Below are 16,543 nucleotides of genomic sequence, written 5' to 3'. Positions count from 1 at the left end.
TTTCAATAGATTTGTATTTTGCTAGAGATACTTTTAAAATATGCTGATTGCCTACATTACAAGGAGATGCCCTAACTTGTGGAGCTCTTGTTGAATATAGGGCGTTCCAGTGAGGGTGTGGAATGTTTGAATACTATATATTACAATCAGCTTCCTCTTTAGATGCATTAATTCAAGAACTGAGAGGCGTAGTGTTGTAGGGAAAGATGACACTTGATATCTATAAGCCATACATAAGATTACTAAGTATTTAAACTATTTTAATTTGCATAATATCTTCTTTTCTCCCAGTTGTTTCCAATTCAGTGGATCAAATATAATCAGTTAATGAAAATATACTAATTATAGCAGTGTGGTATACCATGTGTACAGGTATCTTAAGTATGATGACTGTATTAGGGAGGGAAAGCGGCACAATCAGACATTTTAATCAAACACTGTGCTTTACAGTATTTGATATTTCATTACTTGTGTGGACTACTTATATTCAATTCATGTTAAGTAAATAATTGGTTGTGAATATTTCAATCTGTGAATATATATACCCATATTATATAAGGTGGGATATACTTCTGCCTAATAAAAACAAATCATTTTTCTGTAGAATGTCAACATGCGAGATGGTTATGTTGGCATGCAATATAAATGTCGGTGTGCATCTTAATTATGTTGACATGCAAGAAAAATGTGATCAGATATGAATTAGAAAAATAAAATAAAAAATCAAATATCGCCACTGTGTGACATCCCATAATTAAGTTTTATTTCAACGTATTAATTTTGCATGGTGACATATTTATGTTGCATGTCAACATAATTTTCATACATGTTGACATAATCTATGGGAAGATAACTTGTTTTTAGGGGGCAGAAGTAAGCCACCATGATATTATTATACATGTAATTAAAAGGAGAAGATTCAAAACATTCATTTTGGCTTTGTCATGATCCACAAAGTCCATGTGACTAATAACTGTGAAATCAGAACTATTTTTTAGACCTTTCAGGTTAAATTTTACATGTATCGGGTCTCCCATTGCAGACATTGTTGTGTTGACACTGGTATTAGGACACCTCTGTAGTATTGCCTGTACTGGTTCATGTGCTACTTTGTAGTTGGTATTTAAATAACACATTCCTGGCATTCTTTAATCAGGAATTCCAAACAAACCAGAGACAGCTCTAGTTCAAACCACACAACGAGCAGCATTTAACATTTCTCAGTTACCTTTTTGAATGTTATGATTGATACCTTATAAAGTCACGCAACAGTCAAGGACTCGATGCTCGACTTTATTACATCAGTATTATTCCCCGAGCTTCCTAGAAGGGAGTAAAAATAAAACAAATGGCTGATCTGTAACAGATAACAGGGACAATAGAGCCTCAGTCATCATAAAAATGATGTTTGTGAACCTCCATCATGATCGTGACTGATTTTTCATTGTTTGTACAGATTTATTTACACAATTAACATGTTGTCTTGTTTATCCTAAAGGCTCATTGTACAAAAAACTGTTGATGGTAGAAACTTCACAAGGCATATTCTTGATAGAGGGGGGGTCACCAAGTTAGTAATTAAGGAGCATTTTAGTTCCTCATTGGAGAGGAAGAAATATTCAAAGTTTTATTTATTAAAAAAGAGGAAATAGATCATTCACGCACCTACAATAAAGGTAAAGTTTATATGGATGTTGACCTGTATTCTATTATTAGTCACCAAGTGAGCTACTACTGACTGTGTATGAGGCTTTGATTTCTATAAATACATGGCTAATTTGGCTATAATGATACATGTACACAGATAAATTTTATCAACCATCAAATCGTCATATCTATACTAATATATTGTATTTATTTTACTGTAAAGTGGTAGAATACCCAGTTAATTGAAATGATAAAAAAATACCAGATACAAGAAATGTAAGAAGTTGGTTTTGTGGTGGTCATACTTCACCCTTGTAAAACAAAAGCTTTACAAAAAATTAGAAAGTGGGTATGCAATTGTTTCTCAGAGGTCAAACTGAGTGTAATGACCTGAGACACATAATGTCGTGATAGTAGTGGGTTTTCATGTATTTTGTAAATTGTGTAGAAAATGAGGTTTTTGTCAGTGGAATTTGAATAAATCTAATATGATGTGCAGAAGTTTACCATTACAGTTATTAGACATAGAATGTGAAATGACACAAAAAATAATACTGTATATTGTTAGACAGGACATATTATGATATGGCAATGTCCATCCAAAGTCATGTTTTACAGACTTTATTAATATTTTTTGTAATATACAGTGTTGAAATTTGGTCACAATTTCTCTCTCAAAAAGCGAAAGAGTGAGTTTGCATTTCAGATGGATTGGTGCACAGTGGCCTACTTTAGGGCTTAAAGTAGGTCAAACAGTTTTCTGGACAGCTTCCTCTCTGAGGAATACAAATTCAGTTTGCATTTCAGCTGGATTGGTGCATGCGCCTTGGCCTACTTTAGGGCTAAAAGTAGGTCAAACAGTTCCAAATTTTTTCCCATTACGGCCGATACAGATATTGCCTTGAAATTTAGTCACAAGCTTACTCTCTGAGAAATACAAACTCAGTTTGCATTTCAGCTGGATTGGTGCACCCACCCTAACATACTTTAGGGCTGAACGTAGGTCAAATAGTTTTCCAGATTCTATTCATTATGGGGACAGGTATTGCTCTGAAATGTAATCACAACCTTCCTCTGAGAGAAATGCAGTTTCAGTTTGCATTTCAGCTGGATTGGAGCATGCACTGTGACCTGCTTTAGGGATAAAACTAGAAGTAGGTCAAACTGTTTTGGGGACTTTTTTGTTACGGATACAGATATATTGCCCTGAACTTTAGTTACCATGGCTTCCTCTCGGAGGAATACAAGTTCAGTTTGCATTTTAGCTGGATTGGTGCATGCACCGTGACCTACTTTAGGGCTAAAAATAGGCCAGTCAGTTTTCTGGACTTTTACGGATACAGATAATACCTTGAAAGTTAGTCACAAGGTTCCTCTCGGAGGAATATAAGTTTAGTTTACATTTCAGCTAGATTGGTGCACTTACATGACCTACTTTAGGGCTAAAAGTAAGTCAAACAAACAGTTTTCCAGACTTTTTCTGTTATTGATACAGATAATGCCCTGAATTTAGTCACAAGTTTCCTTTCTGAGGAATACATGTTCAGTTTGCTTTTCTACTGGATTTGTGCACGTACCATGACCTACTTTAGGGTGAAAAATAGGTAAATTCGTTCTCCAGACTTTTTCATTCCTAATTTTCCCCATTACGGATATAAATATTGCCCTGAAATACACCATGCAAAATTCTCACATGCTTCTTCTCGAAGGAATACACGTTCAGGTTGCTTTTCAGCTGGATTGGTGCATGCACCTCCACCTACTCCTGAGCTAAATGTAGGTCAAAGAGTTTTCCAGATTGTTTTCATCATGGACACAGGTATTGCCCTGAAATTTAGTCACAACCTTCTCCTGAGAGAAATGCAGATTCAGTTTGCATTTCAGCTGGATTGGTGCATGTGCCGCGACCTTACTTTGGGGTTAAAAGTAGGTCAAATATTTTTCTGGACTTTTTCTCATCGCTAATACAGATATTGCACTGAAATTTTGTCATCATTGTCCGATGAGCATATGATGTATCGTTTGTGGTACTCTTGTTTCTAAACTTTTATTTTGCGAGAAAGGAATGCGTATTATACACCACTATAAGTTTTTTTCCAGGTGATTTTGTCATGCCACAATATTATTTGCCCCACAGACATAGCCTAGTTATCCTGATTAAGATCCTCTCATTCCAATGAAAGATCTACATGTATTTGACTCTATAATTTGTGTGCACAGAACTATGTTAAATTGTTTGTTTATAATATCTAAGGACTTGTAGGTTTACAATTTACTGTTTTATGATTTCAGAGTAAGTTACTAAAGCTCTTTAGTAAACAGCTAGTCAAGACAACCGAGGCTGACCCCCAGCATGCTCAGGAAAAGTTGTCCGGCTATCCCAAGACTGACCAATGGTTGACTGTGGTAGGACTCCCAGAGAATGCTGTCCAGGTCTGTATGAACAAGGTCCCTTGCAATCTAGAACCTCTTTACCTTTCTAGACTCAAAGCGGTTTAGAAAGTCTGATTACAATTCATTGTGTCTTTAGACGGAGAGCTGTAAAGTAGAAATTAGTTTTTGTAGCCTCAGCTGTAAAATAGAAACTCTTTGTAGAATGATCAGAGCTGTATAATATTCATTGTCTGAATGAAATGAGAGTTGTAAACTTCTAATAAGTTCATTTGGTCAATGTAGACTAAAAACTGTAAATCATGATATTCTAGGGACTTGATAGAACTGTAAATTAACTAGGATCTCTTTGTGTCTACTAAGAACTGTTAATTTGTGAACTACAATCTTGCTTTCGAAACTAAGAGCTATCTATATGCTCTCTTTTGTCTGAGAATTAAAATGATTACAGAATCCAATAATGATAAACTGTTATTGTTTAACGTAATTTTATCAAAATTGTTGAAAAGAGGTCTTTACACGAAATATTTTTTATATTAAAGAAAATATAGTGCTTAGATGTTTGGCAAAAAGCTATTTTCATTTTGAACATATTACATGTAATATTATTTATAACAAATCTCATAGGGCTGAAACGATTTGCCGAAGTATCGATACTGTTCAAATTGATATAAACACTCGATTCGACGTTCGATTTATTGCCTCGATTTTCGATTCGATACGTTTATTACAAACAGGGTCAGTAAAATACATCAGGCTTGGCCTGCACTTATCATATTACCTGCATGAGGGACAAAATAGCATCCGATAATGGTCATACTGTTGTTAGCCTCGATTCTGACAAAAACAGTGAACTTAATGAGTTTAAACTACAAAGCCAACAGGCATCTAACCGTTTGGCGGTTTGGAAACATTTTGTTTTTAAAATTATGATTATGAATTTGGTAATTAAATTTTTCTTCAGTGTTATTATTGGTTTCTTATGTAAATTGTATCATATTGAAAGTATTGAATTGTGGCATAGGTATTGCTATATGTATCGTATCGTGAAGGGGGCACATAATTTCAGCCCTAATATCTCAGTTTAATGTTGCTCTATGTATGTTCTAATCCTTTTCTAACATTCAACTGGTGCTGAGAATGCTTGAAAAGAAATTGGATTATTTCAAAAATGGTGTAAAACCTGGCTGAGTACACAAAATACATGCATTATAATGGTGAAATTAATTCATCTCCTTGTACTTTCGTTTTATGGGAGAAGTACACTTACTCAGATGATCTGAATTTTACTCCCTTTTTAGGACAAAATATAGGGACAATTGTACCGTTAGTTTGAAATCTTCATGTACTGTGGTGGGGTGTATCTCAAAATGAGCAGGAAGAACATTTGCATGTTGGAAACCTAGGAATTTTACCCTATTAAAATTGTTGATATATGCTTTACCAAGAACGGTGTAGGAGTACACAATTTATACAATTATTAAGATGAGTGTTTCACTTTAGTTTAAGTTCTGTTTTATTAACTTCAAAGAAACAATATGATAACAAGGACCAAAACATTGCATTGTAATAAAGCTGGTTGAGACTAAAGTTATGATAGATTTAAGGGATTTCCCTAAAAAAATTTCCACTTTGTTTTTTACTGTAAAGTTGTGTGATTGTTTGCAAAAAAAGAAAAAAAAGATCTCTTTCTCTGTCTTTTTCTGTTTCTCTCTCGTTTAGTTTCTAGAATTTGATACTGAAAATGATTACTGCGATGTATTATATGCAGTAATTAGAAATTAGAATAAATAGACAGTATTTAGTAATGAGAACAAGTGTTCTACATACTTATGATGTACATGACACACTTGATGAAAGTAGTGATATGTGTTTTGTTCTCACTCATTAGAAAATGTTGATCAACAAAGCAATTTATGACGGAATATGTACTTTGTAGGAGGTAAAGCAATTGATGACAGAATATTTACCCTGTAGGAGGTCCTTTGTTGTGACATGGGGGACCTGAATGACCCCTATATCTAATGTCTGTCTGATTAGAGTTACTCTTTCACATGCTAAAATCTGTCAAACTGTAATGAGATGTGTACTACTTTGTAGGAGATCCTTAGGAGAGACATTAAGCTGAGGACATTACTGGACATGACGGAAGATGAGGTTCAGAGTTTGCTCCAGCGATTTAATACGGCAGAGGAGGACATTACCAAACTCAACACAGCCCTCCGAAACCTCAAAATATGGACTGGTAATACTGTCCTCAGAAACCTCAGTATATCTCCTTCAGAATTCTAAATATATCAGCTTCAGAAAATGTAATAAATATGTATAGAATGCACAGGTCTCAAGGGTTGCATTAATTTTGCATTTATAAAGATTTTGATGTGTAGCAGTGTTTCAGAAAATGGTTTTTCAATGTCTTTTGTAGGCAAATTTTAGTATGTGTTCACTTGATTTGCCTACAAATTGTGTAAAGGGAATGGTATGCAATGTAAAGACTGAAATCAATTTTTTTTCTCAGGACGTGAACTAAATGGGGGTCTAGATGATGGGGGCATTAAGCTTCACTGGACACCGTACCGGTCACCATCCAGTAGCCCATACAACAGTTCTCCCAACAACCCATCATCAGGCCGTCCCTCAACATCATCAGAGACCTCTCAGCTCCTCCCCACACCACCTCACAGTACACCTTCATCTCCATCACCAGTCCACCAGGAACGACAGTACAGGTCAGTACAAAAGTCAGACTCAGAAACAACAGTACAGGTCAGTACGAAAGTCACAGCCCATCCCACACCACCTCACAGTACACTCTCATCTCCATCACCAGTCCACCAGGAACGACAGTACAGGTCACTACAAAAGTCAGACTTAGAAACAACAGTACAGGTCAGTACAAAAGTCAAAGTCCATCTCACGCCACCTCACAGCACACCCTCATCTCCATCACCACTCCACCTGGAATGACAGTACAGGTCAGTACAAAAGTCACAACCCACCAGGAACACCAATACAACAGTGTGTGACAAAAACTTTTTTCAGCACTAGCCCAAACTAGACAAATTGGGCTGGTGATGGCAAAAATTTATTTGTCTACTAGTTCAATTGGGCTAGTGCTGACCTACATTTTACTGTGGACAAATGAGCAAATAATTTGGTACTTTGAGTATTCCTCCTCTTGAAAACGAACCCATATTAGTGTTTGTCCTAATCTCCTAAAGCCCTTTTATAGTTGATATAAGGATTTAAAGTCATCAGATAAAGATTCTACTTCAATATATTTTCTCCCAAGCATAGACTGTCTCATATTTTAGTTAGAATGGGCAGATACTAACTTGTTTGTACAATTGTTTAGAATTATAATTCATTTATAAGTGTAAAATTATGGGGATTGAAAGTCAACGTAGAAATTGGAATTTCAACCCTATGTTTTCAAGGGAGTCCATGCCGAGAAATGTTCTTGCCTGTGTGACGATAAGATCTTTTCATTCTGTGCTGGTGTTAGACCATTGCATCGTCAAATGTTTTGACTGTAATGGATGAAAATTACGAATGCTATACATTTCTTTTCTTGCCCCTTAATGTTCAGTGGTCGTATACTGATCTTGTTTGTAAATTATTTGGTATGTTGATATTACATAGTGATTGAATTTTCGTTAACAGAATCACCCCTCCAGCCACACCCCCCACAGTGAGACCGCTGCCACATAATACCAATTCCCGGATCAAGAGTCCCCCCAACACCGTCCCCATGACAACAAGCAAGTCCTACACCAATCTCCATGCCAACCTCCACATAAAAGTGGTGGATGTCGATGGCATCCAGAAATATGATGGAATCAGCAAGTAGGTGGATCTTGAAATTTTGTTCCTTGTAGAAAGAATGCTGGCTTAAGCTCCTCCCATGTATTATATGATTTTTGTTCAGATTATCACCAAGATGTTTTGCTTATCAGATTGCTAAGTGTTTGAAAAGAGTGAGAGAAAAGTTCTATTTTGAAAAGGAATAATTTCTATTTTATAAAGAAGTACAGCACATTTGATGGGGTCATTCACATGAAATTATTGCATGTAATTTAGTCGGTCCTACATTTCCAAGGATGACATTTTTTGACTTATGTTTAAATACCTGGTACTTCAAACCAGGTTCATTCACTGCAGATTAAGGAAACAAATGTTTCTTTCTTTGGAAACAAGTCTCTCCAAATTCTCTTTAAAATGAGTTTGTGGCACAGTAATTCAGACCATGCACTTATTGCAGGATTTTATAATTTATTATTTAGTAGGGATGGCAATCTTAAACCAGACAACCAATCATTCTGGTAGTCAACAGAAGAATGAGTATGTGTATTTGTTTGAAGGAAGTTTTATTTCAAAATTTATTTCCTGAATTTGTTTATCTCTGAATGGTGTTAACTAAGTAGATTAATATGAAGATAGTGAAAGTTCTACAGATGAAGATCATGAGGGGTATTGGTCAATTTGGCACATGCTACTTACTGTTTAAAGACCCAAGTTCATGACCTTATAGTTACAGGAAAAGCAGGCATGATCAAATCAAGACTGATGTTATATACCTGGAGTGGCAAGGTCTACTTTGATGCTAATTGCCATACACAATGAAATACACAGAAAGTACAAAAAATATATTGAAAATTTTTGTTTTTTGTTTTATCAGGCCACCAAAAATGTTGTTCTCGGTGGCAACACATGGTTGACAGAGGCAATTCGAGCATTCTGTAAATTATGCTTAAAAAGGAATTGTACATGTAGAATGGTAGGCACGAAAGCTGGTGCTGCTACTACAGGAACTTTTTATTTTTCTAGATCCTAAATTCAAACCATCATAAGCTAATCAATAAAGCTTGAATTGCCGATTATTTGTACAGTGATTTTTTATGATATTTTCTCTGACATACATTGTTCTGGATAATCAGTAGGAATGCCATGCAACTAACCAGTTAGCAATTCTATAACTGATTGCCATCCCTGTTATTTAGTAATATATAATGTCAGGTAAAATTTCATTTGATTAATTGATATTACTGTGTTGGGTATTAACCAGGTTTGAGAGGAATTGTCTTCCAGTAGAAACTGTGGAGTAGCTATTTCTGCACTGATATTAAACCTTGGCATGAGGTTTTTTTGAAATTTTTACAATGCAAAAAAAAAATGTGCTGTCCTTTGAAAGGGATTACAGACCTTGTATAGTGTTTGTTGTTGTTGTTGTACATTTGCCTTGTGAAATACACGCAGTAAAGAATGTGTCAAACAAGGTGTCATTAAAAACACACTGGATACCAACTGTGGATTATGATATTATTTTCATCATTGCACACATTGCTGTTTATTTTTTCTTGTCATTTTAATTTTTCTTCTGGTGATTAGCTGCACGGTGCTGATTTTGGTGTGTTTTCTTGTCTTTTAGATTTAACAAACACTTAATCACTAGACCGTCCCATCCGCCCTTGATTAAATCCTATTCGGAAGAGTGAGTGTTTATTGTGGAGTGCTCCGCCAATTGAGGCGTAATTAACACAGAATGTTTGACCAATGCTTCTATTCTCTTTCATTAAACATTTGCGAATTGTTCTCTGAATTCTTACAGCTTGTAGATTGGTAGTACCATATCTCTAATACCTCTATTTAAATGTATTTAATAAAACATAGAGAAGAAATAAAAATATATTAACATTTCGTTAAGTGAATTATTAACAATACTGAATTACTTTATATGTGGACTTGTATGTTCATTTAATATTTGTTAAAGCCAAAATGAATAAAAGTAGAAAGCATTGAAGTTTTTCTAGACTTGAGGTGCATAATGGCTTTTACTTTTGTTAATGCTTGAAGAAATTTAGATATAAAGTTTCGGAAAGAAAGGCTTGTTGCAAGTGGAATGAAATGATTTTCTTTTCTAGCTTTTCTTAAGTCTCTGTACTCTATTTATCAAAAGAAACCTAGATCCAGTTTTGTAGGATATCAGAATGTTTAAAAAGAGAAGCACATCTAACTATGAACATATCCATGCACTAGACTACATTTCTCTGTATGTGTAATAACTAGACTACATTTCTCTGTATGTGTAATGTACTGGTCTACACTTTTCTGTATGTGTAATACTAGTATTCATCACAGTGTAATGTTCATGCGCCTATAAATTACCGTAGTCGTCACAGTGTAATGTTCATGCACCTATAAATTACCGTAGTCATATGATTGTATTGTGTCTTTGATGTACAGTCCCTGAAATGTTCCATTTTTCCATTCGCTCACCATTCGTTCAACGTTCACTCTCAATGCGCTCTCCGTTCACAGTTTTGGGTTCATCGTTCACCAAGTGCTTGCATTCATCGTTCCTTCACCATCATTCAGTTTTTGTTTCGTTATTGTCATTTGGAACTCTGAATTGAAAGGATTGATCTCTCTAAAGATGACAAATGAAAAACGAAGTTTTGCATAAGATTGGAAGGATCGAGTTTTAGGGATATTGAATGCATGTGAATTTATGTTGTTGATTATTTCCACAAACTTAAGAAATAAGTCTAGACTTGCATCAACTTAAATCATTATCGATCTAATTGTCCCCTGCTTTAGCAGAAATTGGAGGATATTGATTTGGGTTTGTCTGTCCCTTATTTTGTATGTCACACTTTCATTTTCAGACAGTGTCACTGAAAGTCCAAAAGATTTCATTAAATAACTCCTTATGGCTCGAAGAAGACCCCTTTAATATTGATTTTGAGGTCTAAAGGTAAAAGACCAAGGTCAGAAATTCATATATTAAATAAATGTTTTCCAGATGATAACTTTAGTTTTTCCTAGGCTTATGCAGAGACTCAAGGTGATGAATATATAGAAGGAAGACCTTTAATGAAGAATGAATTTAACATGTAAGGAGAGGGCATTCTAAGTTTTAAGAACTTGTGCCCAATCCTTTTGTCATTAATATCTTAACAAGAAAATATGTTCAATTCACCTTTAATGAATTTGAAATTAAAAGGTGAAATGTCAAGGTCACAATTCGTGTAAGGTATTAGCCCTCCTTCCTTAAAACCGATGACTAAGTGTTTACTTTTAAGAGGAAGATTTAATACATATATACATGTATATGTTTTTTTTTATAAAATGATAATGAAGTTTAAACAAAGTTATAAGTTAAAATATACCAACTGACATTGTAAACAAATTGATGAAGTAGTGAATGAAAACCTACACACTGGAAATAAAATAGAATACAACAAAACTAGAAGTGTTCTTCTCTTTCAAACTGCAAGTTAAATCAGCTTGGAATTTTTTTTCATTTACAATCTTTCATTGAAAATTGCAATATGTGATGCTAAACAACAATAAAATGTGTGACTTAATTCAACCTGATGCATTTATAAACATTATAGATCCGATTTTAACAAGAGGATGTGTCTACTTGTGAATTTGTATGGAGGGGGGGGGGGGGGGGGGGGGTTATGGTTACCTTGTGTACTTACACTCTCTCCATCTGCATTGTTTTTAGTTATACCACCCTCTTATTCTGTCCTTAAGTGGGGAACAAAAATTTCCTGAGGTTAGCTTGTTTTAATTCTGATTATTTATTTCTCTATTGTGATGGAAACATACACCCAGGTAGTTGATTTAAAAATCAAATTTCACATTCAAAAATGAATTTCAGTTAGGTGAGAATAAATCCTGAGCTGAACTGAATTTATTTATCTCAGCACAAATTTTAAGTCTAGTGATGTCGGCACTATAAAATGCGAAGAAAACTACCCAAGTTATTCCAAATAAATTGTTCATTGTGTGTTCCCCGTTTGCTCACTGTTCGTTTATTGTTCACTTTGCCCTTCATCATACACTCATCATTCACTCACCATTCTAGTGGGAAAGTAGAACATTTCAGGGACTATACATGTATACAACACAAATCTTTGCATTCAAGAGATGATTGGCCAGCATATGTCGGTACATCAGATCATGTTTTCACTAGAATCTTCTGCCAATATCAGGTGAAATGTCTGTCATTTTTTATATGCCTGTCGTTAGACGGGACATATGGCGCTGTCCGTGCTTCCATCCGGTTAGCTCTCCAAGGTCGTGTTTTCCTGACCTTTTTTCACAACAGATGCATTTAAATTTGGTCACAACTTCTTCCTCAAGAAGCAAAAGACTGAGTTTGTTTTTCAGCTGGATTGGTGCACCATGACCTACTTTATGGCTAAAAGTTCAGGGCAAAATTTCAGGGCATTATCTGTATCCGTAATAAAAGAAAATCCATAAAACTGTTTGACCTACTTTTAGCCATAAAGTAGGTCAAACAGTTTTATGGATTTTCTTTTATTACGGATACAGATAATGCCCTGAAATTTTGTCACAAGCTTCCTCTCAGAAGAATACAAGTTCAATTTGCATTTCAGCTGGATTGGTGCACCATGACCTACTTTAGAGCTAATAATAGGTCAAACAGTTTTCTAGATTTTTTTCTTTATGGATTCAGGTATTGCCCAGAAATTTTGTCACAGCCTCCCTCTCAGAGAAATTTAATACATAATCAGTTCACATTTCAACTTGATTGGTGCTCTGTGACCTATATTAGGATGAAAAGTAGGTCAAAAAGTTTCCTGGACTTTTTCTCATCATGGATACAGATATTGCAACCTCCCTCTCAGAGAAGTACATAATCAGTTCACATGTCAGATAGATAGGTGCACCATGACCTACATTAAGGCTTTTCTATTCAGAATGTCTGATATCAATCCAGTGCATAATGTGTAGGTTGAATTTCACTTTCTGACAGGTCTATGTTGTACTGTTTGTGGCACCCTTGTTTCATTTGTAAGCCATTTTTCATTTGAAGACTGAAATTTGCTCTCAATTATCATTTTTAGAGATTAATTAAGACCACATTTTAGTAGCAATTAAAATTCTTCTTGGATGCACTTAAAAGTCAGACAAAGATTTTGACAAAAATTCCCCCCAAATCCCAGTTATGATAAGGAAATGGATGGTATTGGATGTCATGAATTCTAGCTAAGAGGTTTGATTCTGGAATAAACCAATATCTAGACTTCTGCACCACAGATCTCATAAAATATGATCTAGTATGTAGTCTTATTTTGTACATGTATATATTTACAGCATTGTGCACTAAACCTGTATGAAATGTACTTAACAGTGTTAACAATGTTTTTTCAATGGTTTTAGTTTTATTTTTGTAGAATATCATTCAGTGATAATTCTCATTAATGGGTAATTTGAAGACTGTAATGTGATACAAATTTATTTTACATTGCATATGTTATGGCACAAATGGACTTCTGTATAAATGAAATATTGAACTGCATGTGAAAATTTCATTATGTGGCCATGTTTATCTGTGACGTGTATCCGCAGGCGAAGGAAACGGCCCGACCTGACGCTGGACAATACCCATGTGGTTAGAAGGCCCTCCAATGAGGATCCCCACCCCTCTCCTTCACAGACATCTCCATCATGTCTAGACAGTAAGTAAAAACTGCCTACCCCTCTCCTTCACAGACATCTGCCTCATGTCTAGACAGTAAGTAAACTGCCCACCCCCTCTCTTTCACAGACATCTCCCTACCCCTCTCCTTCACAGACACCTCCCTCATGTCTAGACAATAAGTACAAACTGCCCACCCCTCTCCTTCACAGACACCTCCCTCATGTCTAGACAGTAAGTACTAACTGCCCACACCTCTCCTTCACAGACATCTCCCTCATGTATAGACAATAAGTACAAACTGCCCACCCCTCTCCTTCACAGACACCTCCCTCATGTCTAGACAGTAAGTACTAACTGCCCACACCTCTCCTTCACAGACATCTCCCTACCCCTCTCCTTCACAGACACCTCCCTCATGTCTAGACAGTAAGTACTAACTGCCCACACCTCTCCTTCACAGACATCTCCCTACCCCTCTCCTTCACAGACACCTCCCTCATGTCTAGACAGTAAGTACTAACTGCCCACACCTCTCTTTCACAGACATCTCGTCTAAATAGTAAGTACAAACTTGCATGCCTGCACTCCCATGCTAAATCCACACTATTGGACTCCCTCTGTTAAATTCTATATATAGGCACCATGATCTGTTCCCTGCCCTGTCACGTCCCATTACATGTAGGTTGTAGGTACAAATGTTCTCTCTTATAGTATACCACATGAGTCACTCAGTAACCTGTTGCTATTGGTCTTCATCCGTCATCATGCGTCGTCCAATAACAATTGAAGATTTTTAACTTTTTGATAACTATCATTCCAATTCTTCTCAAATTCAGTATGAAGCATCTTTGGGACATGAGGAACTAAACTGTAAATTTTAGGACTCCTGCAGTCCTGGGGCCATAGTAGTGACAAAAACTGCCAATAATTGACCAATTTTCAAATAATTTCTTCCCTACCACCGCTCATATGTAAGAAAAACTAAATGCATATATTATTTGTTTTGTGAACAAAGATTGTGGTATATTATCGTTTACAAAGTTTTCAAAAGAAATGGATTTTGATCTAAGTTTATTATATATCACATTTCAAGTATTCTATAGGTAAAATGTGTCATTTAAAAATGAAATTTGTGACTGTGCAAAATAAAGAAGATGCTTTAAATTACAAAATTAACATTTCACTGGTTTGTTTGTAAACATAAAAAGACTCAAGTCCCTACATAAGACAGAGTTAAGACTAAAATATTGCTTTTATTCTTCCATTCAGAACATCAAACTTTTGGCTATGGCTGTCAACATTAAATGAGTTATATTTTTAGTGTTTAATATCAAAAATGATTTTTTTTTTAAAAAATGTGAACCAGTCCCTTTAATATCATATTATATTCTGTAAAGTCTTTCATCAGAATGGACACTTTTGGGGGCATTTGTGTTGTAAGGACACATCTTGTTTTATACCACTGCTGAATATTAGAATATAGCTTAGATATACAGAACAGGAAAATTATTATAGATTCCATAGGCCTTGGGGCAAGTGATACTTTAAACTAATACTCAGGTGACTGATAAGGCCTGTGGGGCTCTTGTTTGAAGTCGTAGTACAACTAAAGCAGCACTGGATCTAAATTAGGAGGGTTTTTTTTGTGCAACAGAAAATGGAAATCTCTAGTTTTTTCACAACTAAGAATAGCTACCTTTCATGTTGAGTTTCCGATTTCAATTTCTTGGTATACCTGGCCTGATGATGTTGAAACCTGGTGTTCACAATCATATTTTAAGCTCTGATAAACAGCACTCAGATGATTACTTTTGTAAAGTAATAACTTAAGAGTCAATGTGATTCAACAGGAAACGAAACAGCTATAATAAGTGTGAAAACCATATTGTCTAAAAAAAAAATTCTCTAGGATGTTTTGCCTTCCAATGATCTAAAGTGATATGAATATATACAAAATGTACATTGAAGTATCCATGTGGAGTTTTCTGTCCAGTAATCATGTTATCTTTACATTTCAGATAATCTCAGTATTTCCCGGTCTCCGAAGTTGGTACACAGGTTCGAGTCTCTTTTTTTTCATTCAAATTTACTTTGTTTCACACATTTGGGCTGATTTATTGTAAATTACAATATTAAATCATTAATATTTAGAAAGATATAATTAAAAGATACATTTGGAAGAAAAAAAATAGAATGCTTTTTACAGTGAATATTTATAACTGTATCTCCCATTACTGCTCATGTAAGATAGGATTCCTCCTTGTAAGCAAACCTTGAAAAATCAGTGTTGTGCATTATGATGTCATCCATTGTGACATCCAAAATATATTGACAGTTTTTACTCTATAGCTGTGTCAACATCTTCATATTTACTTTATTTTCATGTTTTTCAATCAGTAGAAGTTTTGTGAGAATAACATTTAATGTCTAGGTTCGCATTTAAATTGTAAACCAATTCCAGCTATACTCTATCTTAATGTGGTTTTTGTTTCAAAATTTAATGATAAAATTCAGTGTAGTATAAAGTTTTTCACAATTTTAAAATCAATATGATTCATGAGTAATGGGAGAAAAATGATCCACCGTGAGTTAACACATATGGGATAAAGGAAATCTCACCCTCAGTCTAAATATTTCAGGCAGGGACCCTGCAGGGCTCAGCCCAGACTGAAATGAAATATTCAAGCCCTCGGATGAGATTTCAGTGTCCCACATGCATGCTTGTGGTGGACTCTTGTATTAATATATGAATTCTGATTTGTCTTAGGATATCAAACACATTTAAGATCACAACATGTGACTTCTGTCACAAACAAATGTTTCTGGGATACAAGTGCAAAGTCTGCAAGTAAGCAAAATAATCTATGTACATTGTACATGTACTAATAGAACACATGGGGTAAGATCACAGATGTGAAATTGTTTGTCCAGAGCTCCAGAAAGTATTAAATGGGGATGTAGATAGATGAAATGGAAATGATGTGAGCGAGACAAACAATTTCTACATGGATTAGTTCAGAAGATGTTGTGGTTTTAGATCTTTTT

At 35.2% G+C, this 16,543-nt stretch overlaps 1 protein-coding gene across 8 annotated transcripts in view; it reads left to right on the top strand.

The window, feature by feature from the left end:
* The window catches only part of LOC125676453 (kinase suppressor of Ras 2-like), a 49,689-nt gene that overhangs the window by 4,793 nt on the left and 28,353 nt on the right, over positions 1-16,543 (top strand). For 2 of the 8 annotated variants that reach the window (XM_056164533.1, XM_048914322.2), the window contains exons 2-9: positions 3,940-4,080; positions 6,139-6,283; positions 6,557-6,767; positions 7,702-7,884; positions 9,467-9,529; positions 13,426-13,535; positions 15,517-15,556; positions 16,266-16,346. In XM_056164533.1, the coding sequence (XP_056020508.1) occupies positions 3,940-4,080; positions 6,139-6,283; positions 6,557-6,767; positions 7,702-7,884; positions 9,467-9,529; positions 13,426-13,535; positions 15,517-15,556; positions 16,266-16,346 (974 nt within the window). The remainder of the gene's footprint in view (positions 1-3,939; positions 4,081-6,138; positions 6,284-6,556; positions 6,768-7,701; positions 7,885-9,466; positions 9,530-13,425; positions 13,536-15,516; positions 15,557-16,265; positions 16,347-16,543) is intronic. The other 6 variants (XM_056164542.1, XM_056164549.1, XM_048914329.2 and 3 more) reach the window with 3 other exon arrangements.

The sequence above is a fragment of the Ostrea edulis genome, chromosome 1 (genome assembly GCF_947568905.1).
Source record: "Ostrea edulis chromosome 1, xbOstEdul1.1, whole genome shotgun sequence".
In the NCBI taxonomy this organism is placed as follows: domain Eukaryota; kingdom Metazoa; phylum Mollusca; class Bivalvia; order Ostreida; family Ostreidae; genus Ostrea; species Ostrea edulis.
The sequence above is the reverse complement of the archived record's forward strand: the minus strand, read 5'-3'. Positions and strand labels throughout refer to the sequence as shown.